Source organism: Antechinus flavipes, chromosome 4 (assembly GCF_016432865.1).
Source record: "Antechinus flavipes isolate AdamAnt ecotype Samford, QLD, Australia chromosome 4, AdamAnt_v2, whole genome shotgun sequence".
NCBI lineage: Eukaryota > Metazoa > Chordata > Mammalia > Dasyuromorphia > Dasyuridae > Antechinus > Antechinus flavipes.
The window spans coordinates 330,549,946-330,575,136 of record NC_067401.1 but is presented as its reverse complement, the minus strand read 5'-3'; the positions used below and the strand labels follow the sequence as shown (position 1 = coordinate 330,575,136).

Here is a 25,191-nt window from a genome sequence, read left to right as displayed (position 1 = left end):
CTGTTCCAATTTTTCCCCTCTCTCCCTCTACCCCCTCCCTCAGATGGCAAGCAGTCCTATATATATTAAATATGTCGCAGTATATCCTAGATACAATGTATGTGTACAGAACCAAACAGTTCTCTTGTTGCACAGGGAGAATTGGATTTAGAAGATAGAAATAACCCAGGAAGAAAAACAAAAATGCAAACAGTTTACATTCATTTCCCAGTGTTCTTTCTTTGGGTGTAGCTGCTTCTGTCCATCATTGATCAATTGAAACTGAGTTAGGTCTCTTTGTCAAAGAAATCCACTTCCATCAGAATACATCTTTATACAGCATTGTTGTTGAAGTATATAATGATGTCCTGGATCTGCTCAATTCACTTAGCATCAATTCATGTCTCTCCAAGCCTCTCTGTATTCATCCTGCTGGTCATTTCTTACAGAACAATAATATTCCATAACAAGTACTTTGAAATTTATGAAGTACTTTTTTGATCTTCACAATCATCCTAGAAAGTAGGTTCTATTTTTATTCCCATTTTACAAATGAGGAAGTCAAGGGTGACAAAAGTTAAGTGATTCAATCATTGTTATAAACTAGCAAGGGTTTGAGACATGATTTAAACTCATGTCCTCCTGATTCTAGGTGCTGTGCTATATTTACTATAACATCTAGTGCCACATTAATACACAAAAAAGACAATTCAGTATTTCAGAGGCAAAATGGATCCTAGATTATCAATTTTTCAAATTTAGTACCAAACACTGCAGACAGAAGGAGATTTTGGAAAGATGAATATAATACTGTTATAAAAGATTCCAGAAGCCTTATATGTTGCATATATGTATTTTATTCCAGAAATACTTTCTCAACCTCAGTTTCTTGTAAAATGGGAATGATAACTCCTGTCTCACAACACTGTTGTAAGATTCAATTGAGATATGATATGATATGATAATTTTGTGTCACCTTGTAAACCTTAACGTTCTTATTATTACTCCAACCTTGACTATTTCGTTACAATTTTCCTTATTATTATTATTTATTTTTTACAGGCTAAAGAAGCCTTAGAAAATGGAGAAGTTCCTGTTGGGTGCCTCATGGTCTATAACAATGAAGTTCTGGCAAAAGGAAGGAATGAAGTTAATCAAACTAAAAATGTATGTTGCCTTACAGATATAATGATAATAAAAGGAATGAAGGAAAATGTGGGAGAAGATGAGAGTATAAATCAGTTTTTTAAAAGAAAAATCTCCATATATAGATTCCTATACTTTAATGATATTTTCATTTTGTCAGCCTTTTTTTAAAATGCTAATTCCCAATTAACATAAATAGTAAAGCTTGTAAAGTGGTCCCATCTATTCAAATGCATTATTCAAAGTTATAATTATATAAAAATATGTTAATGGTTCCAATCCCATGGAAAATATGAAGTACAAAATTCTACTTTATGGGATTCATTTATGACTTATTTATATCATTTACATATGAATGGCCTCCCAGCTGGGTCAGAACAGCAGCTCATCTTCCCTTCTATACCTGTCTACTGCTGTAAATTCTACAGCCACTTAGCACCCTCAGCTTCTAATCCCAGTTCCTGCATCTTAGTGTTCAGCTCTATGGTGACATCTGCAATGGCACAATTAGCATTGGCAACAGGGAAAGGGAAAGGAAAAAGAAAGGGAGGGAAAACCCTCATAATCTTCAATTGAACCTACATTTTCATGTAGTGTTCACCTTTCTTGCTTTATAGTGCATAGTAGAATGTGACTCATCTTACAGCGTCTATTCTACCCCATCCTACCTGAAGCAAGAACCTTTCTTAGGTAAGATCTACAGCCTCACTTAATGTTTCCAATTCTTTTAGGTGGCCAGTATATTCTATTTTCATTCTCTAGTTCTTAGAATCTTCAGTTCTAAAAGATGTGGTCAGTTTTCTTTTGCGATTTCTTGAAACATGATCTTACTCTCTGTATCTGTCTCTGTATCTCTTCATAATGCCTTTCAGGAAATCTAATAAGTCTTACATTTCTTTCTCCTTTTTCTGTTTTCTATGTTAGCTGTTTTTGCTGTGACATATCATATATTTTTTCAGTCTTTTGATTTCATTTTAATATTTCCTATTGTCCCAAGGAATCATTGACTTCAATTTGATTCATTCATCAAAACCAAGTTTGTTGGTTGGACTTATTTTTATACCTCTTGTACCAGTCTTTTATTTTCCTTTCCAATTCTCATTTTGAGAGTTCTCATTTCCCCCACCTCTATTTTTTTCCTTTAGTGCTCTCATTTTATTTATAAAACCATTTAAAACTTTTATTAAAACTCTTGTTTCATCTCTTCTGGGAGTTTTAGTTAATTTTGTGTCCAAGCTATGTTTTTCTTTAAGGCTTTACTTTGCAGATGCTTGGGGATCACTTTCATTTTGTAAATTTAAGTCTTAAGCATCTCTGTGATGGGATTTTTAAAAATTGCTTATTCTTCCAGCCTTGCTTTTTGACTTTGGATTTGACGTTAGAGCCAGATTCTGTATTCTTCTAGAGGAAAGGTCTGGGCTTGTCCTATTGCTACTTTTTTGGTATTGCATATTATATTATTCTAGATTCTCAGATAAAGTTCAGATTGAGGATCTACCAACTTAGAGTGCTCCATTATTATCTGATCTAAGATAAAAATCTGATTATTATCTCTTTGGTCTGAGGTCTGCAAATTGCTGAACTAGTTAGACTGTTACTATCCAGGCCTTATCATCCTATTCTGATTATTTCTCTTCAGGCTTTAGACTAGACGCAAAATTACAAATGAAATCCACTGAGCTCCTGGATTCCAAACCATACTTCTTCTTTCTTCTGAATTTGTTTCTTGCTTGGTGCATAGGATGGGCTCCTATCCCTTTTCCTGCTCCTTCGGCCAACATACCATTCTTTGGTATGGATCCCCACGTCAATCTGCCTTGAATCTATGACCTAGAACTGGGTTGTGAATCATTCAGCATATGTATCTATGCCCTGGGTTAAGGACATAGTGCCCCAGCATGGGTCAAGTACCTCCTCTTGCCCTGGTGTATATCTTTTCCCAGAGTTTGATCACTCTCCACTATGGTCTATTTTGTGGTCTATTTCTGTCCCTAGGATCCACAAACCTCTTTGTCAGCTTTCCTGTTCTGACCTGGGCTAGAAAAGTGACTTAACATGGTTTTTTAAAAATTGGACTCCCCATCATGATTTGGCTTGGTGTAATTTTTAGATATATTTGAAAAAGGTTGTTGTTTTGTTTTCTGTTTTTTGTTGTTGTTGTTGTTGTTGTTGTTGTTGTTGTTGTTGTTGTTGTTGTTGTTTTGTTTGTTTGTTTGAAAGAGAGGGAAGGGGAGAGTCCAATTATACTTCTTTTTGCTACTTTGCTTTTTTTGTCTCTGTTTTCTTAGACCATTAAGGGAAAGTTGTCTTCCTTTAGACTGTCTTGCAGCTCTATTAACACCAAAGCTGCAGGCCATTATTTGTCTGTAGTTCAAGTTCAGATTAACTTGAACTCCTGGACATCACAGTCTTCAGGCAGATGCCCAGTCATCACAAAAACAAATAATGCCCCCCTCCAAAAAAAAAAATGACTTGTATTTGGACAGCTCTTCTACAGATTGTAAACTTTGCAGCCACTGCACCTTAACCAAATTTGTTAGTGTCAATCTACCAGCAACAGACAAAGTATGCATATATTAGGTCCAGTTAGCTATCATCCACATCAACAAACACCAAAGGAAAGAGTGACTCTCATATAGGCTTATGCTCCTCTGCTTATGTCTTTGTATCCCACATTGATCTGGTGGGCCATAGGGATCTTTTCTAGACCTTATACACAGCTGTCTGAGACTTTTGATGGCTATCATCATCATAATGATAATAGCTAGCTGGCAGTTATGTAGTGCTTGAAAATTTGCAAAATGCTTTAAACATTGTTTCATCTGATCCTCATACCTGTGCTATTATTATTCCCATTTTACAGATGAAAAAATTGAGGCAGATAAAGATCTAAATGACTTGCCCAAGATCACATGGCTACCAGGCAGCATTTGAACTCAGGACTTCCTGACTCTGAGTCCCACACTGTACCCATTGTGAATCACCAGTTACCCAGCTGGAGTATGTATGGTAGTGCCTGACATATCCAGTGACATAGAGTTAGGGCTTGAGAATGCAGTGGGGTTAGCCAACAGGTTGTTTCTTATAACCTTTATCCATCAGCTTTTTTCTCTTCCTATTTTGCCATGATTCTGCTTCTGATTCCAGAGATAGGATGCCATTTTAGTCTTGGTAGAAATTCTTCCTTCTTTCTTTGGGCTGAACTCCCACTGTGACTAAGTTTGCCTACATATTTGTGAGGGGAAATTTCTTACTTCATTGTCAAGTCATGACTTACATCATCTTTGATCAGGATCCCCATTTTATTTTCCATTTCTGGACTGTACTGTTAAGGACTTCCAGATAAAGACACCTTCATATACAGATCACCCTCAGTACAATGAGAAGATAGACTATATAAATTAAGCCCTCTAGCAATACCTTTGATGCTATACCTTTTGTCTGGTACCATCTTATATTACTGCCTATTCTTTATTCTCTATTCATCTATCCAGAATATGTTTCTGTATATGAACTAAGATTTCTTTCTTCAGTTTTTTTCTTTCCCTGATTTATACATAAGCAATCCTCTAAGACTTTATTTTGTAGAACAGATGGCAATCTGTACTGGTATAGGGAATTTCCTACTCAGTAGTTCGCTATGCCAATGAAATCATAAATCTGGTCCCCAAAAATCATACACCAGAATTCTTATATTCATTAATTATTAGGGAAAGTTGGAGTCAGCCAAGTTGTATTGCACTCTATAAATAAAGTATTTTTAAGACAAGGTACAGATCATTATTATAGCCCACATTTCATTACCACTATTATGACATTCCTGATCATAGGGTATTATGCCTGTTTATCTTTCTGAAATATTCATATTAGCAGAACTTTCTGAAAAAAAATCATAAAGACTCTTCATTACTTATCATTATGATAAGTCTTGTGAACTACCAATGTCGATTTTCATCTTCACTCTTATGTCCCACTTACATAGGCTGATAAGCTCACTTTTAATAGAGACTATTCCTTCTGAGCCTTCATTTTTACCACTACTAGTTTTAGATGGATAAAAAGAATATGTCATTCAGGATATCACCAAGTCCAAGATTGAGAATGAACCTCTGAAACCAGCTATTCCAACTTTATACCTGACAAAAATCCCTTTTAAAACATCTGCATCAAATCATCATTTTATCTTGACTTGATGAATTTCTTTTTTTTTTTTTAATTTTTATTTGATAATTACTTTATATTGACAGAATCCAGGTCAGGGTAATTTTTTTACAACATTATCCCTTGCACTCATTTCTGTTCCGATTTTTCCCCTCCCTCCCTCCACCCCCTCCCCTAGATGGCAAGCAGTCCTTTATATGTTGGATATGTTGCAGTATATCCTAGATACAATATATGTTTGCAGAACCGAACAGTTCTCTTGTTGCACAGGGAGAATTGGATTCAGAAGGTATAAATAACCCGGGAAGAAAAACAAAAATGCAGATAGTTCACATTTGTTTCCCAGTGTTCTTTCTTTGGGTGTAGCTGCTTCTGTCCGTCATTTATCAATTGAAACTCAGGTCTCTTTGTCAAAGAAATCCACTTCCATCAAAATATGTCCTCATACAATGTCGTTGTCGAAGTGTATAATGATCTCCTGGTTCTGCTCATTTCACTCAGCATCAGTTCATGTAAGTCTCGCCAGTCCTCTCTGTATTCATCCTGCTGGTCATTTCTTACAGAACAATAATATTCCATAACATTCATATACCACAATTTACCCAGCCATTCTCCAATTGATGGGCATCCATTCATTTTCCAGTTTCTAGCCACTACAAATAGGGCTGCTACAAACATTTTGGCACATACAGGTCCTTTTCCCTTCTTTAGTATTTCTTTGGGATATAAGCCCAATAGAAACACTGCTGGGTCAAAGGGTATGCACAATTTGGTAACTTTTTGGGCATAATTCCAGATTGCTCTCCAGAATGGTTGGATTCGTTCACAACTCCACCAACAATGCATCAGTGTCCCAGTTTTCCCACATCCCCTCCAACATTCATCATTATTTTTTCCTGTCATTTTAGCCAATCTGACAGGTGTGTAGTGGTATCTCAGAGTTGTCTTAATTTGCATTTCTCTGATCAATAATGATTTGGAACACTCTTTCATATGAGTGGTAATAGTTTCAATTTCGTCCTCTGAAAATTGTCTGTTCATATCCTTTGACCATTTATCAATTGGAGAATGGCTTGATTTCTTATAAATTTGAGTCAGTTCTCTATATATTTTGGAAATGAAGCCTTTATCAGAACCTTTAACTGTGAAGATGTTTTCCCAGTTTGTTGCTTCCCTTCTAATCTTGTTTGCATTATTTTTGTTTGTACAAAGGCTTTTTAATTTGAAGTAATCAAAATTTTCTATTTTGTGATCAGTAATGGTCTCTAGTTCATCTTTGGTCACAAATTTCTTTCTCCTCCACAAGTCTGAGAGATAAACTATTCTATGTTCCTCTAATTTATTTATAATCTCATTCTTTATGCCTAGGTCGTGGACCCATTTTGATCTTATCTTGGTATATGGTGTTAAGTGTGGGTCCATGCCTAATTTCTGCCATACTAATTTCCAATTATCCCAGCAGTTTTTATCAAATAATGAATTCTTATCCCAGAAGTTAGGGTCTTTGGGTTTGTCAAACACTAGATTGCTATAGTTGACTATTCTGTCTTGTGAACCTAACCTTTTCCACTGATCCACTAATCTATTTCTTAGCCAATACCAAATGGTTTTGGTGACTGCTGCTTTATAATATAATTTTAGATCAGGTACAGCTAGGCCACCTTCATTTGATTTTTTTTTTCATTAATTCCCTTGAGATTCTCGACTTTTTATTGTTCCATATGAATTTTGTTGTTATTTTTTCTAGATCATTAAAATATTTTCTTGGAAGTCTGATTGGTATAGCACTAAATAAATAGATTAGTTTAGGGAGTATTGTCATCTTTATTATGTTCGCTCGGCTGATCCAAGAGCACTTAATATTTTTCCAATTATTTAAGTCTGACTTTATTTGTGTGGAGACTTTTTTATAATTTTGCTCATATAATTCCTGACTTTCCTTTGGTAGATAGATTCCCAAATATTTTATGGTATCAACAGTTATTCTGAATGGAATTTCTCTTTGTATCTCTTGTTGTTGGGTTTTGTTGGTGATGTATAAAAATGCTGAGGATTTATGGGGATTTATTTTGTAGCCAGCTACTTTGCTAAAATTATGAATTATTTCTAATAGCTTTTTAGTAGAATCTCTGGGGTTCTCTAGGTATACCATCATATCATCTGCAAAGAGTGATAGTTTGGTTTCCTCATTGCCTACTCTAATTCCTTTAATATCTTTCTCGACTCTTATTGCCGAGGCTAGTGTTTCTAATACGATATTAAATAATAATGGTGATAGTGGGCAACCTTGCTTCACTCCAGATCTTACTGGGAAAGGTTCCAGTTTTTCCCCATTGCATATGATGCTTACTGATGGTTTTAAATATATGCTTCTGACTATTTTAAGGAAAAGTCCATTTATTCCTATGCTCTCAAGTGTTTTTATTAGGAATGGATGTTGGATTTTATCAAATGCTTTTTCTGCATCTATTGAGATGATCATATGGTTTTTGTTTGTTTGGTTATTGATATAGTCAATTATGCTAATAGTTTTCCTAATATTGAACCAGCCCTGCATTCCTGTGTATAAATCCTACTTGATCATAATGTATTATCCTGGGGATGATTTTCTGTAATCTTTTTGCTAATATTTTATTTAAGATTTTAGCATCAATATTCATTAGGGAGATTGGTCTATAATTTTCTTTCTCTGTTTTCAGCCTACCTGGTTTAGATATCAGTATCATGTCTGTGTCATAAAAGGAGTTTGGTAGGACTCCTTCAATCCCTATTTTTTCAAATAATTTATTTAGCATTGGAGTTAATTGTTCTTTAAATGTTTGGTAGAATTCACATGTAAATCCTTCTGGTCCTGGGGATTTTTTCTTAGGGACTTGATTGATAGTTTGTTCTATTTCTTTTTCTGAGATGGGACTGTTTAGGATATATACTTCTTCCTCTGTTAGTTTGGGCAAGCTATATTTTTGGAGGTATTTTTCTATCTCATTTAAGTTGTCGAATTTATTGGCATAAAGTTGGGCAAAGTAACTCCTAATTATTGCTCTAATTTCCTCTTCATTAGTGGCGAGTTCTCCCTTTTCATTTTTAAGACTAACAATTTGATTTTCCTCTTTCCTTTTTTTAATCAGATTTACTAAGGGTTTGTCTATTTTGTTGGTTTTTTCATAGAACCAACTCTTAGTTTTATTAATTAATTCAATAGTTTTTTTACTTTCAATTTTATTGATCTCTCCTTTTATTTTTAGAATTTCAAGTTTAGTGTTTGACTGGGGGTTTTTAATTTGTTCCTTTTCTAGCATTTTTAGTTGCAAGCCCAATTCATTGACCTTCTCTTTCTCTATTTTATACAAATAGGCCTCTAGAGATATGAAATTTCCCCTTATTTCCGCTTTGGCTGCATCCCATACATTTTGGTATGATGTCTCATTATTATCGTTTTCTTGGGTGAAGTTATTAATTATGTCTATGATTTGCTGTTTCACCCAATCATTCTTTAGTATGAGATTATTTAGTTTCCAATTATTTTTTGGTCTACTCTCCCCTGGCTTTTTGTTGAATGTAATTTTCATTGCATCGTGGTCTGAAAAGGATGCGTTTACTATTTCTGCCTTACTGCATTTGAGTTTGAGGTTTTTATGTCCTAATATATGATCAATTCTTGTATAGATTCCATGAACTGCTGAAAAGAAAGTGTACTCCTTTTTGTCCCCATTACATTTTCTCCAGAGATCTATCATATCTAACTTTTCTAGTATTCTATTTACGTCTTTGACATCTTTCTTATTTATTTTGTGGGTTTGATTTATCTAATTCTGAGAGTGCAAGGTTAAGATCTCCCACTATTATAGTTTTACTGTCTATTTCTTCTTGCAGCTCTCTTAATTTCTCTTTTAAGAATTTAGATGCTACCCCACTTGGTACATATATGTTTAATATAGATAGTGCTTCATTATCCATGCTACCCTTTAGTAAGATATAGTGCCCTTCCTTATCTCTTTTAATTAGATCATTTTTTTGCTTTAGCTTGATCTGAGATCAAGATGGCTACCCCTGCTTTTTTGACTTCACCTGAAGCATAGTAGATTTTGCTCCAACCTTTTACCTTTAACCTGCATGTATCTCCCCGCTTCAGGTGTGTTTCCTGTAAACAACATATTGTAGGATTCTGGCTTTTAATCCATTCTGCTAACTGCTTCCTCTTTATGGGGGAGTTTACCCCGTTCACATTTATGGTTAGAATGACCAATTCTGTATTACTTGCCATCTTGTTAACCCCGGTTTATGCTTTTCTCCCTTCTTTCCCCTTTCCCCCCTTCCCAGTATTAAGCTTGTGAGCACCACTTGCTTCTCACAGCTCTCCCTTTTTAGTATCCCTCCCCCCGCCTTAGAGTTCCTCCCCCTATCTTACCCTTTTCCCTCCCAGTTTCCGTATTCCCTTCCGCTTAGCTTATTCCTTCCCTTTTCACTTTTCCCTTCTCACTTTTCAATAAGGTGGGAGAAGTTTCACCATAGATTGAATATGTCTTAAGATTTTTCACTTAAAGCCAATTCTGAAGGCAGTAAGATACCCACTATATTCTTCCCCCTCCATTCTTTCTCTCAGATATAATAGGTTTCCTTTGCCTCTTCATGAGATGTAGTACCTCCACTTTACCCTTTTTCTGGTACAATGTCCTTTCCACATCAGTTTCTAGAACAAGGTATACATGTATTCTTTATACATCTTTATATCAGAAATATAGTTCCCAACATTAATCTTTACCTTTTTAGATTTCTCTTGAGTTCTATATTTGTAGATCAAACTTTTTGTTAAGTTCTGGCTTTTTCACCAAAAATAGGTGAAATTCGCTTACTTAGTTGAATGTCCATCTTCTTCCCTGGAAAAAGATGCTCATTCTCGCTGGGTAAGTTATTTTTGGTTGCATACCAAGTTCCTTAGCCTTTTGGAATATCATATTCCAGGCCCTTCGATCCTTTAATGTGGATGCTGCCAGATCCTGGGTGATCCTTATTGTGGCTCCTTGATACTTGAATTGGATTTTTCTAGCCGCTTGCAATATTTTTTCTTTCATCTGAGGGTTCTGGCATTTGGCCACTATATTCCTTGGTGTTTTGATTTTAGGATCCCTTTCAGTGGGTGATCGATGAATCCTTTCAATGTTTATTTTTTCCTCTGTTCCTATGACTTCTGGGCAGTTCTCTTTGATAATTTCCTGGAAAATAGTGTCCAGGCTCTTTTTTTCATCATGTTTTTCTGAGAGTCCAATGATTCTCAGATTGTCTCTCCTGGATCTATTTTCCAGGTCTGTTGTCTTCCCCAGAAGGTATTTCACATTTTTCTCAATTGTTTGATTTTTTTTGGATTTGCTTGACTGATTCTTCTTGTCTCCTCGAGTCATTCAATTCCAATTGTTCAATTCTGATTTTCAGTGAAGTATTTTCTTCACTCACTTTTTAAAAATCTTTTTCTAATTGTCCCATTGAGTTCTTTTGTTCTGTGGAATTTTTTTTCCATTTTTCCAATTTTGTTTTTTTAGAGAGCTATTTTCTGTTTCCAGTTCACCAGTCCTATTTTTCAAGGATTTTATTTCTTTATCCACTCTCTCTTTAACTGACTTCTCCAGGCTCTTTTGCCAAGCCTCCCATTTTTCTTCTAGCTCCCTTGTGAGAGCCTTTTTAATTACTTCTATGAGGTTCATCTGTGCTGAGGAACAGATGATCTCCTCCTTTGGGGATTCACCTGGGGACTGTCTGTTTTTAGTCTCCTCAGGATTTAGAGTCTGCTCTCTATCTGTGTAGAAGCTGTCAAGGGTTAAAGTCCTCTTCAGTTTCTTGCTCATTCTGTCTAATAATCAAAGACAGACTAGCAAAGAAAAAAAGAAAAAACTGGAGTCTTTCTTTGGGGTAGGGGCTGGGTGTGTTACTGAGCTTCCTCTCCAGGCAGCAGTGAGGCACTAGCAGGACTGTGTGCGCGTGGGCTCTGACATCCCAGAGAGTGCTGAGTCACTGTGGGGGGGGGGGGGGGGGGTGGCCAGGTCCCGAGAGACTCCAGCTGTTTGGGGTTGTATTCTTCAACCCCGGTGTTTTTAGCTTCTCTGCTGGGCTGCTGACTTGCTGCCAGGGCAAAGTATCCAAACCTGTAGCGAAGCTCTCCCCGCAGAGACGGCTGCGATCACTTCCCACCCCCTCTCCAGTCTGCTCCCATGCTCTCACTGCCGCTGGCTGCCGCCTGCGCCCGATCTAAAACTGTCCCAGCCCTCCAGTAAAGACAGACCTTTCTTGGCGAATCTCAAGGATGGCTTCTCTTGGTAACTATTTGTGGGGTTTTTTTTTCAGTCAAGCATTAATTCAGAGGCTTGTAATGACATGGGTAGTGAGAGAAAGCGTGGAGCTTACACAACTGTGTGCCTCCTTTCCGCCATCTTAACCAGAAGTGACTTGATGAATTTCAAAGGAATTCATTATCTCTTGATGAAATCCATTCTTTTTACTTTCAGATAGTTTTAATTTTTAAGAATTTTTCCTTCTTTAGAACAAAAATCTTTGTCCAACTTCTCCTCAATGCTACTTGATCTTCCATATGCTTAGAGTGCACTCCCTTATCACCTACAAGACTCTTCTTTCACAACAGCTTAAAGCTCATTTTCTACAAGAGGTCTTTCATAGGTATTCACTCACACTCACCAACTAGTACCTTTTCTCTGAGATTATATGCTATTTATATGTATGTAATTTGTATGTATATAATTAAATGCATGTTGTTTCCTCTTTTAGAATATGAGTTCCCCAAAGGCTGGGACCAAGTGTTTACCTTTCTTTTTAATAACTTTGCTTAAGAAAATATAGATGCTTACTAAAAGCTTGTTGACTGCCTGACCAGTTTGGTAAGCAAAACAGATCTCTTTTTTCCCTCCATATGGCAATTCTTCATATATTTGAAAACAGTCTTCATGCCCCATAGAAACGTTTTCTTCTCCAAATTAAATGTCTCCTTCTCTCCCAGTTTCTATAGCATTCTGACGGCCTTCTTTTGAACATATTCCAGGATAAAAATGTAATCCGAGGAACCAAACACAGTATCTTAGATCTGGCCTAACTTCTACTTGTTTGGGAAACCATGACTCTCAAAGAACCCTAAAATTGCATCAGGTTTTTTTTGGCTATAGTATCATATTGATAACTCATTTTGAGTTTGCATTTCACTAAAACTTCCAAATCATTTCTACATGAACTGTTGGTTTTTGAAGTTGATCTTTTGAACTCAAATGTAAAATTTTTCTTTATCCATATTACAACTTATTCAGTTTGTCCCCCCCCCTTTTTTTTAACCCTAAGAGATCTTTTTGAATCTGAATTTTATCATTTATTGTATTAAGTATCCCAACAAGCTTTGTGTCATTTGCAAATTACTTGATATATGACTTCATTTAAATCTGATAGAACAGTGCAGAGGATATTGGCTCTTCATTAAATTCTTCTTTCCAAGTTGACACAAATTCACTAATCTTTGGGTCTAATTAGTTCCCATTCCTCTTATTTGTATTATCAACACCTACCTTATCAACAAGCAGAGAAACTTTGACAAATGTTTTGCTGAAATCTAATCTTTTACAGTGTCTTGAACTCTCATTGCCTCAAATTCTTCATCTATCAGTGAAGGAAATTGGACTATAAACAATCACTAAGCTTCTTTCCAATTATAAATTCTGTTATTCTGCAATAGTAAAACAAAACTTTTCTCATACGATATAAAATGTTGCTGAGAAATATGCTAAATAATTGTTATTATATTTATAACTCACATTTAAATCATGTTCTCAAGATATTTATTGTACTAAATCTTTGCTTTCATTTAGAAAATTTGTATTTTATATAAAATCTCATCCTAAAGATAGGTTAAATAATAAAACTATATTAAATTAAGTATACATTTTCCTAGAGTGAGAGATCATGAAAATCTAAGAACATATTTGAAACTGGGGCATAAACTTATGAAAATTTCAGAGTTCCCTTGAAATATTCAGAAGCATTATTTTCACATCTTTCTTTTGAACTATATCTTTTTTATATATGAGTTTAATCAAATTTTTTCTCCTTGAATCCTTGGCTAAAAGAAAGATCTAAATCAAGTGGAATTTTGTGGAATTGCAGATTTTCTTTTTTTTTTTTCATTAGGTAATGATTATAGATATTTGGTGAATTAATTTATTATCTATTGATCTGAAAGATTTGACTACCTTTGTTAACAGTTTTGAAAAAGGCAAGGTATTATATTCATAGAGTAGGGAATATACAAGAAATGATTATAATGTATTATATTTTTGTTAACTTGAATATAAATAAGTAAAATAACAATTTAAAGAATGTAAATATCAAATAAAAAGAAAAATATTTTTTCTATTCTCAGGCTACACGACATGCAGAGATGGTTGCAATTGACCAGGTCTTAGAGTGGTGTCATCATTATGGTAAAAGTCCTACAGAAGTATTTGAACACACTGTATTATATGTCACCGTGGAGCCATGTATAATGTGTGCAGCTGCCCTTCGCCTGATGAGTATCCTTGTACTTTGTGAGATTGTCCTCTTGACTCTTTCATGTTATCACAAAAGCATCTGGATATATGCCCCTTCACCAAAAAGCCATATATTTTTTTTTTTTACAAAAAAAAATTTGGAGAGTTCTTACAAATAAAATTTGACTATTTGCTTATGTGAAGCCAGTTAACTGCTTAAAGAAACTGGAAGCAGAAAAATTTTAAAGTTAGCCTATGGGGAACCAGTGCCATCTAATGGTAAATCATAAATGAAAATAAAGTATCAATGAAATTATAATTTAAGTCAATATGAAAACATAAGATTTTAAAATAATATGCCACAAACTTAGTTATTGCATATTCTTACTCAAAGAACTTTCTAAAAAGAAATAGTGAGCATGAAAGCGGATTAGAAAGACACTAACAAACTTAATGTAAAAGATTCAAAATTTCTTAGTTTTATATATTTTTGTTTGTCCATCTTGCCATATACACATAATTACAGCATTTTATTTTAATTACCTACACAGGTGTGTGAGAAAAACACATAGTTTCCAATTTATAAGTAATGAACAAGTTAGAATTGTAAAAATTTCACAGTGGGGAGGAACTTTAAATTCATCTATTTTAATAGTATTTTATTATTTCCCCAGTTACATGTCAAGAAAATTTTTAGCATTCTTTTTTTCATTTAATAGTATTTTATTTTTCCAATTACATGTAATGATAGTTTTCGACTTTCATTTTTGTACAATTTTGCATTCCAAATATTTTTCTCCCTTTCTTCCTTAATTCCCCTTTCCCCAAGACAGCAAGCAATGTTATATAGGTAATACATTTATAATAATTTTTAACAAATTTCCATATTAGGTCATATAGAAAAAAAAATCAGAACAAAAGCAAAAAACCACCAAAAAAAAAAAAAAAGCTGAAGATAGGTTGCTTTGATTTGCATTCAATCTCCATAGTTCTTTCTCTGGTTGTGAATGACATTTTCCATCCCAGATCTCAGAATTGTCTTGGATCACTGTATTGCTGAGAAGAACTAAATCTATCATAGTTGATCATCATACAATATTGTATACAATGTTCTCCTTGGTTCTGCTCACTTTAGTATCAATTCATATAAATCTTTACAGGATTTTCTGAAATCTGCCTGCTCATCCTTTCTTATAGCACAATAGTATTCTATTGTATTTATATACCACAGTTTGTCTAGCCATTCCCCAATAGATGAGTATCTCTTCAATTTCCAATTCTTTGCCACAACAAAAAGAGCTACTGTAAGTATTTTTATACATATGGATCCTTTTCCATTTTTCATGATCTCTTTGGCATACAGATCTAGTAGTGGTATTGCTAGATCCATTAGTATGTACAATTTGATAGCTCTTTGGGTATAGTTCCAAATTACTCTCCAGATTGGTTGGATCAGTTTTCAACTCCACTCCAACAACAGTATATATTTGAGTCCCAATTTTCTCATGTCCTCTCCAACATTTATCAATTTCCTTTTTTTTTTTTCATAATGGCTACTCTTATAGGTATGAGGTAGTAAGTCTTAATTGTTTTAATTTGCAGTTCTGTAATTAAAAGTGATTTAGAGTACTTTATATGCCTATACATAGCTTTGAATATCATCTCTTTTGAGAGAGAGAGAAACAAAAATCCAGGTTTTTGAATAATTCTTCCAAGGGTCATTATAGTCTCTTGAAAATAAATCTATTATTAGAAATCAGATTTCTTTGATGGAATGATTAAATATTAAATTAAATTGATTTAATATATCATAAATTATCCTACTTAGAACTTGTATCCATATCTTTGACTTCAAATTCTATATTTGAATAACTTTTAGTTATCTTTATTTTTAATGCCAAGTGTTATTCTAAATACTTTGAAGGAAAGGAATATTTCATTACTCTCTATCTCTAGCCTTTGGCCTATGATTTTTACAGATTCACAGATGTTCTGAGTTGGAAGAAACTTCAAAGACTGTTTATTCTAGTACATAACTAAATGGTATTCCTCTATACAAGATGCCTGACAAACTATAATCCAACTTTATTTACTGATTTCAATTGAAGGTGAATCCAGTACCTCCTGAGAACCTACTGCCTCCATCCTGGTTTTGGATAGCTCTGTTAGGAAAATTCTCCTTAAATCAATCTCAAATCTGTCTCTCTTTAACTTCTACACATAATACCTAGTTCTGTGCTCAGGAATATAATAGAATAAGTATAATCCTTTTCCACTCATGATAACCCTTAAAATGATTATTCAGCCAGTTCAGTTTACCTGAATTTCTTCCCAATAAAAATAGCATGACCAACTTTGAAAAAAGCATTGTTGAAATCTAGCTGTATTCTGACTATGGAATTCTGATCTATAGTAACTATTAAAAGAAAGAAAGGAAGTTAGTCTAACATGACCTGTTATTTTATGAAGCCATACTGTCTCTTGGTGATCACTTTCTTTTCTAGATGAACAAGGGCCATTCCATTAACAATATATTCTAGAAATTTTCCAGGAATTGTTCATATTCGCAAGTCTGTTGTTTTTAGACTTTCCCTCATTTCCTTCTGAAAATCATGTCAACATTTGCTTTTCTCTAATCCTATAGTATCTCTCCTATTCTTGAAATCTTTCAGAGATGAGTGAGCATGGTTTGACAGTCATGCATGCTAGATCTTTTTTAAGCATTTGGGGATATAGTTAATACAAAATTGCTTGCTTATACCCTTGTCACTTATTTTTTGTTCTATTTTCTAGTCTCAAGATCATTCTACATGACAGGGAAAACAAACAGAATTATATTTTCTCTATTGTCTATTATCATTGTTCCATTCTCCAAAGACAATGGAGCAATGTCTTAATTGATCTTGTTCTTGAAATAGCAAAAAAGAAAAGCCTTTCATAGCTCAGTCTTCAGCTCTTCTAACATTACTCTTTTAGACTGCCATTCTTTTGTGTTCCTTTTCCAGCACTTGATCTTGCTTTCATCTTCTGTATTTGTCTTTTACATGAATTTCTTATTCACCCACATTGGCTACATGGGGTTTTGCCTACTTTTCTTCCTCATTGCAGTTTTTTTCTTTTTGAGTCTTCAGAATTTCATTCTTCAGAAATTCCGATTGCTCTTGGGCATACATTCCCTGTATAATTTAAGACCATGAGTTTCTTCATCACCTTTCTTTGACTCTTTTAAATTTGTTCTCACAAAATATGTTTTAGATTACATATGACTCCTCTTGTATCTGAACTCTAAGATAGACTGCTTCTTATTTTCTCAAAGTTTACATCATTCTTACTTCAACAGTTGTCTTTTTTTTGATGGCTTGCATCAGTTCCAGAATAACAAATGTTCTTCATTGCTTTGCTTTTTGGAAATATAACATTATAATTGATGAGCCCAGAATTTATTAGCTGGCTTTTGATAGAGAAATAGTTGCAGCAAATTTCCAGATAATTGAAATCCACATTCACTACTAATTCATGACTCTCTTCCAGGCTTATGATTTGTTTGGTGAATTCTTTAACACCTTTACCTTCTCATAGTAGTCTATGATATATTCCCATAGTAATATTGCTTCCTGTTTTTCCCCTGTTGATCTTAATCTAGTTCCTACATGTCCTCATTTGAGTATATTTTCTAAACTTAAAATGTTATTTTTTTCTCTTTTTCCTTTTATCTATTTTCTCCCTTCTCAATGAGGTATATCCTTATATAGCTAAGATCTACGCATGGGTTTCGTGTCTCTTAAGTCCCAGTGATCTTTCTGAATTCAGATATACCTCCTTAAAGTAGGATCTCATCTACTTTTTAAAATTTACCCATGCTTTCTGCATTTGTATATAATTATTTGAAGTCATGGGTTTTTATTATTGACTCCCTTCCTTAATATTGATTCCTGTAAATTACTGGACTCTCTACTGCTATTTTTTTCTATGTATTTTCTGAGATATCTGCTCTGCTGGATATATGTAAGCAATTTTCTTTCTCCTCCCTTTTAAATTTAAAGTTCTCTTGATTTAATTTGCAAGATTCCAGCTAACTGTATATGCTGTTACACCTTTTAAAATGCATGCTATTTCAGAACAAGAGCTGATTATTCCTCTTTTTAAAGCTGTGAACCACAATTTTAGATTCCATTTTCAGATATCATCTTTTTACTCAGCTGTTTACTTTGCAAAGCTACTTTTCTCTTTTGAAGTCTCTTATATTCAAATGATAGCAGTTATAGACACTCCCCTATTTTCCTATGGTCTTTGCTTTTCTGCATAGGACTTCATAATCTTTAGCTATGTTTTTGAGTTTTCTTCTTATGGGATCATTTGATTCCACATGAATTATCAGAAATTTTTATTGATTATTAGGTTTCATTAATCTGGGTATATTCTCCATCAGATCTTGGATTCATGTCCTGGAACAACAGAAGACATCACTGTTATTAATTTCAAGATGACAGATAACTGTTTCAGTACTCCTCATCAGAGAGTCACAAGCCATTACTTGTTCCTCTGATTCATATTAGATGATCCCTTTCCACATGTCACCTGTAAGTTCATGTCTTAATTACCTGGAATACAAAAAGCTTCCATGTTGATGGGGTACATTAACATTTCATGTTATCTGATTTCAACTGGGCTTTCACTGTAGCAAGGCAGTCCTTTTATTCCTCCTTAAAATTGATTTGCTATTTCAGTCCATATAGAACTATGTGAAATTTCTTTTTTCCTTCTCCAGCTTCTCACATGTACCCATCACTTTGCCTCTTACTTTATTGGGAAAATTAAAGTTATTTGCATGAATTTTTTCTGCTCTGTTCTCAACATCTCAAAACCCTTTAATGCCATTTCCTACACTCTCCTCCTTTTCTCAGTCTCTGAGAAGAGGTAGACTTTTTCCGTTGCAAAGGGACTTCTACCTTTATGCTTGATTTTATTCCTTTCCATATTCTCCAGCATCTTTGATCTCTCCTTCATTCTCTCAGATCTTCAACTTTTCCCTATCTACTGGTCTCTTTTTTTAAATATGCCCTTAAAAATCATTAGATTTTATTATCTCCTTAATCTAGCATCCTATATCCCTTCTCCCTTTCTCAGCCAAATTCTTTGAAAAAGATGTCTTTCCAAATGCCTTTCTTTCTTTTCAATCACTTCTTGACTATATCAGAGTAGCAGGATGGAGTACTGAGAGTTCCCCCTCTCCCAAAGACCTCCTCCAAACATTAAAAATATGCACCAAACCAAATCCTGGTCAGGAAGTTAAAAAAAAATCACAGTGAATCATTTCTATGAATGTAGTTTTCTTTTTTCCTCTAGTACTTAGTTTAAACCATGTTAATTTGTACTTGTTTGTATTTTACTAAGTGTTTTTAAGTCCTTTTTTTATTTGTAAATGCTCTATCTATGAGGAGCTTATGTTGAGATTTTCTCCTGTCTCCAAATTGTTGATATTTTCCCCACAGCTTATAGGTATTATGTAAGTAGAATAACTCCTAAGTGGCCTCCACTTTACCATTTTCTCTATGAAGTTTTTCCTGATCCCCTTTGTTGGAAAAAACAAAATCAAAAAACTTTCCTTTGAAGAGCTTGTAACATTTTTTTTGTATCTCTGTATAATCATTTATCATAAATTATAGTTATCTGTGTGTGTATATTTTCTTCCTAATAGACCAAATGCTTTATGATGGATGTTTTCTAAACTTTGTCTCTATCCCAAGACCTACAGAGTTCTCTGCATATAGGTGTTTAGTAAATATTAGAGTTAATTTAATTGTTGAATTGACTTACTGGAGGTGGAGACATATTTTGACTCATTCTATTTAAGACCTTAATTCTTTCACACAAATCCCTCTTGTTGTGTATGGCTGCCAGAATGAACGATTTGGAGGTTGCGGCTCTGTTCTTGATATTGCCTCTGCAGACTTACCAAATACAGGGATACCCTTCAAGGTAAAATCAAAAAAGATGCTCTCTTGCTCTTACTGAAGTGTTACTTTTCTTTTAGTTTGACAGTTGTGAATAGTTATTCTTAGTGGTTGGTAGATTCCAAAAGTCATGAACTTCACAGAAAAAGAACTTCGTGATTATCTAATCCAGCTCTTACCCTTGCCTCTGGTTAGAACTACAAAGAAACTATTTCTGTTAAACAGGTATATGACTTATTTTTCACAGTGAAGGAGATTTTACAACAGTGGTTCTCAAACTTTTGTTTTCAGTATCTTTATCCTATTAAAAATGATTGAGGATCTCTCCAAAGTGTTTTTGTTTATCTGAATTATATTTATAGACATTTACCATATTGGAAATAAAAACTATTTTTGAATTTGTAGACCCTCTAAAAGGGTTTCAGAGATCCCCAGGATTCTCTAGACCATTCTTGAGAACCACTGTTTTACAACCTTCCTTCATCATCCAACATAGTTTCTATCCCTTGTGTGTTTAGGAGTCCTTCATTTTTGTGAAGACTGAGGTTGATAGAGTCTATGTTGGTAAATATTGTCATGTCTGCAATTTATGGTTCGTAACACATTAAATACATATGTGGTTTAATCTATATTAGTGATGATTTATGGTAGATATGGTATATCCTTATTCGATTTAACCTATGTGTGTTCTATTTCCATATATTGATGATATTTCACAGAAATCAATCACTGTATTTCCAAGTTAGGTTTCATGTTTTTCAGTTCTTTTCTAATCGAAGTTTCCTCCTTCCATACCAATTTCTTTAACTTTTAACTTTTTCTTCACCATTCCAATTTCTAATTGTTTGATCTGTCTTCATGATAAGTTAAAAAACAAAACAAAATTAGTAACAAATCTTCATAGTCTCCTAATTTTTATTAACCTTCCTATATGAATTTGATGACAATATAGATTAGGGGCTTAATGCAATGCAGTAAAAATACTGTAGATCAAAATTAAATTTCTATTGAAATTCTTATCTGTTAAATTGTATTTCCTTTAGAATTTGGCCCAACCTTGCTAATTTTCATGATTTCATTGACCAGGTTGTTTTCTTCCTCGTGTTTTATAAAATGTGTTTAGATCTGGTTGTGTTATATTTAATAAAGGCCTAATTTATGATGGGCATTATGATAGGTTTACTTCAAAGTTCTCTAAAGTTGTACTTCTTAAAAAATCTGTAGTTATGATATGAAGGATTGAATCTTGGATAAATCCTGGAGAGGAAAAATGTGTGAGAGAAAAAATTTGAGTGTAGGAGTATGGACTTTCCTAACAATCTGTGATTATGTATGTAAAAATATAAAATACATGATTCTTTGTATAAGTCCTTCTGAAGCTGAATTGTTATGGAAGAAAGGAGAACAAATCATGCAACTTTATTTAAAACATTCCTAATGGTTTGGGTTTTTTCCCATTTCTCCCCTTTCATTTCTATTTGCATTATTCTTGTGCAATTGGCTTATTCTCCCTCTCATTTCTGAGAGGTTTCTGAAAAGATAAAGGAAAAATTCTTGGATGTTGAATGTGGTTGGAATCTCATTTGAATATGTATATGTAACCGTATGTCTGTGTGCATATATGCTTGCATTGTATTTGTATTTTTTAGTCTGTCTGAAAAACAGAGTTCAGTTGCAACATAGGATTTATGACCATATTGAATTACAAACAAGAGTTGGAGTTCACATATCTAAAATCCAGGAAATTCTGATAGCATACTTTTACCTAGGAAATTCTGTCAGCACACTTTTACCTCTGGCCTTCCTACAGTAAGAGATCACCAAGACACCTGGGGATTTTGGCTATGCTTCTTTTTTCTGAATTGTTAGGCATATTCCTGGCCTTAGTGTGATGACTATGTTATAGATTCCTAAAATAAAGAAAATGTGAGAAATAACCTGTCAAATTTTTAAGTGACTTTTTGATCTACCTTTAATATTGTACAGCTGGCACAATTGTCATCATTAATGTTGCTTTGTTTAAAATTCATGTTTTACAACTTAGTAGGACTATCCTGTGCCTTTAATGCCTACATGAAGGAAGCCCTTTTATGCTTTAGACCTAGAAATCATTCACAACATGAACATATAGCTCTTAATTCCCTTAAAAGCAAAAGCACATTAGTATTACACCCCCTGGGTATATCTCTATTTTCCTTTGCTATTGTCTTATAGGAAATGTGCATAAAATTCCTTGTTATTTGAAAAGTACCAAATGTTGTAGAAGTTGTTTGTCCATTTATCACTTAAATATGACATGGGCTTGTGTACAATGATTTAACTGTGTTGTGATGGCCATGGTTTTGAAAGGAAAAGTTTCCTACTTTGCCCCAGATCTCTCCTGAGTAACAGTGCTTTGAGTATAAAACTTATCAGCTACTGCTCTCTTATTTTTAAGTGTGTTAGTGCATATGCATAGGCACCAAAAATGATCTAAGGGAGATTGGAGAAGAAAAGAAGGGGTGGTGCTCATCATTTCTTCCTGGTTTAGCTTAACTGGAAAGAGATGGTGATTAAGTTGTATGCAACATTTAGCTTTAATTTGAGAAGAAAAGAATAAAAGAGTAGTATAATGTGGGGAGAGGGAGAGGAAATAAATAAGAAGGAATAAAACCAAGTTCCTCCTGTCTACCTTTAAAAAAACCAAAACAAAACAGTGGCACTATTATTCTCCAGGTCACCCAGGTCAAAAAAATCTTAGGGTCATTTTTGCCTCTCTGTCTTCAATAATAAGATCACAGATTTCTCATAGCTAGTTATTTATCAAGGTTTGCTAGTTTTTTCCTCAGAAATGTCTACCACCTATGACCTCTTTCTACAGTTTTAACTCTAGTGCAGGTCCTAATTAGCTCCCTCTTGGATTACTTTCTGGCTCTCCTAACACCAAGTTTTACTCCTTCAGTCTATTTTGTATAATGCTGCCAGGTTGATCTTCCTTAAAATGTATTTTCATCATGTTACTTTTCTGCTCAAAAAAACAAACAAACAAAATAAACCAAAAAAACCCAATCCTGAAGTGACTTATTATTGCCCTCCACTTTTTACATTTGGAGGCATTATTTCTCATCACAGTGAGTACAGATCCATTAAGCAATTGCCATTTCCATCCCTTTTTGAATAGCCTAGCTCAACCCATGAAGCCTTCTTTAGTTTTCTATATCAAATTCAAACACCTATCTGGCATTCAATATTCTATTTACACAGCTATTTCATTTCCTATTGCTTTCTAACACATCCCCTTTGCTTATAGGCAGGCTGGTCTCCTCACTGCCCTCCCCTACGAAAAAAAAATTCCCAAATAAAAACATCCAACCCAAGCATTTTTAGTTCCTTGCTTTTGCTAAGACTGTTATTCTTAACTGAAGTGGCCTCATCTCTTTTCAATCATATCCATTTTTTGAGGCCCACCTCAAGTTTCATCTCTTCTACAAAATTTTCTCAGCTATTCCCATCAGCATTTATTTTCCCAGATTATGTGTTCTTTTTGTACTTATAACTAATTCTTCTGTTGAGTGCCATATAATATAGGATTTAATTATTAATTATTTGCTTCATATATATTAGTGTCTTTCCAGCTAAATTGTCTGGACACATAGTAGTCAGTATATCATTAATTAATTGACATATTAAATTGAGACAACATGATACTATTTTGGAAAATAAGGAAAAAGTAGAGAAGAGTTTTACTTCTATTTTTTTTTTATGTTTACATTTCCAGTGACCCCAGATGCTAAATGTACTGTTATATTTAAAGTGGCTGGCAGAATTTTTGGTATACATATTTTCTTTTACTCCAATGAGATGTATTTTCATATTTCTTTCTCATTTTTCTCATTTTAACAGTGCATTCCTGGCTATCAAGCTGAGGAAGCAGTGGAAATGCTAAAGACCTTTTATAAACAAGAAAATCCAAACGGTCAGTTTTCCCAGAGCATACATTGAAGCAAGTTAACATAAAAAATTCTGACATCAATATGCTTACTGATTTTTTCTCCTTCTTCTCTAATATTTTTGTAGCACCAAAATCAAAAGTCCGGAAAAAGGAAGGACACAAATGTTGAACTTCATCTGATAGAAGACCAATAGAAGACCAATCCTTAATAATTACTTCAACACAGTTCTTGGAATGGAAGCATTTAACATGATTGAATCACATAACAATGGTTCATCCATATAAGCCAATCTAATGTTTCACAAATTCAATTCCTTGTCAATTTATTGTCTTTCATTTTTGGAATGATCTTCCTTCTTAGCTCTACCTCTCAAAATACTTAGTTTTTTTCAAAATTCATTTCAAGTCCCATCCTCTGCAGGAAGTCTTTCTTGGTTCTCCCAGCTAGAAATGTCTTACTATCTTAACAAAGAATACCTTATATTTACCTTGTATATGTCTTATTTCTAAATATATATATATACACATGTTGTACATTAGAATTTAGGCTTCTTGGGAGAGACTGTTTTGCTTTTCTTTTGTATCTCTAGCAGATAGCATAGTACCTGGCACGGAGTAGCTGGTAAATAATGATTTATTTTAATCAGTTGAAATGGCCTTTGACAATATGCTACTCTTAGTTTCCACGGGAGAATGTTATAAGGCAAGAAAGAAAAGAAGGTTTTTCCAAATAAGGAGAAAAAAATTATGTAGCTGATTTGAAAGGGTTTGGCCTAATAATGTTCAAAGGTTAAGTTTTAGGAGCAGAACTTTGAAAAAAAATGGGAAAAATTGAGAATTGGAAGAACAGATTCTAGATTTTAGTTACTTATCCTGATTCTCCTTCAGGTTGCAAGAGAAACAGAATCAAGGAGAATATAAAAAGATTGAGAAGGATTAAGGAATAGAAACTAAAATCGATTTAAAAATAAAGAGGATAGTTAACAACACAAAGCAAGGTAAGTAACAAAAGATTAGTGAAAAAAAGATTGAGAAGGATTAAGGAATAGAAACTAAAATCGATTTAAAAATAAAGAGGATAGTTAACAACACAAAGCAAGGTAAGTAACAAAAGATTAGTGAAAATATTAGTGGTTTGAATAAATTAATAGAGTGGTAAGGGAGCAAATTGGTGAAACTGACATGAGATTTGGACAGCACCAAAGGGAAGGTGGGAGTTGTTGAAACAAAGGAAAGAACATTGAATAAGGTTGTCTAAATTTTTTTAATCAGGTGTTTATTGTTGAGGTGTAAATACTAATAAGTATTTTAAAGAAACAAGGCTGAAAATCTCAACAATTAAGGAGTGTAGGGGAAATTGTATAGTAACTAACAATGAAAATGAAATATTTTTATTTCTGCCACAAATAAATGATTCTTATTTATCAAATGAGGCTTTGAAAGGACTTAAAGAAAACCTCTTAGCACTCTGAGTTCTTAGGGAGAATGAAGGATTCCTAAAAGA

General features: G+C 33.9%; 1 protein-coding gene across 1 annotated transcript in view; it reads left to right on the top strand.

Annotated features, from left to right (window-relative positions):
- Window positions 1-24,179, top strand: part of ADAT2 (adenosine deaminase tRNA specific 2) — a 46,824-nt gene extending 22,645 nt beyond the window's left edge. The window contains exons 3-7 of the mRNA XM_051996741.1: window positions 1,042-1,146; window positions 13,694-13,844; window positions 19,675-19,781; window positions 23,639-23,711; window positions 23,813-24,179. Of these exons, the coding sequence (XP_051852701.1) occupies window positions 1,042-1,146; window positions 13,694-13,844; window positions 19,675-19,781; window positions 23,639-23,711; window positions 23,813-23,856 (480 nt within the window). The 3' untranslated portion in view covers window positions 23,857-24,179. The remainder of the gene's footprint in view (window positions 1-1,041; window positions 1,147-13,693; window positions 13,845-19,674; window positions 19,782-23,638; window positions 23,712-23,812) is intronic.
- The last annotated feature ends 1,012 nt before the right edge of the window (window positions 24,180-25,191 follow it).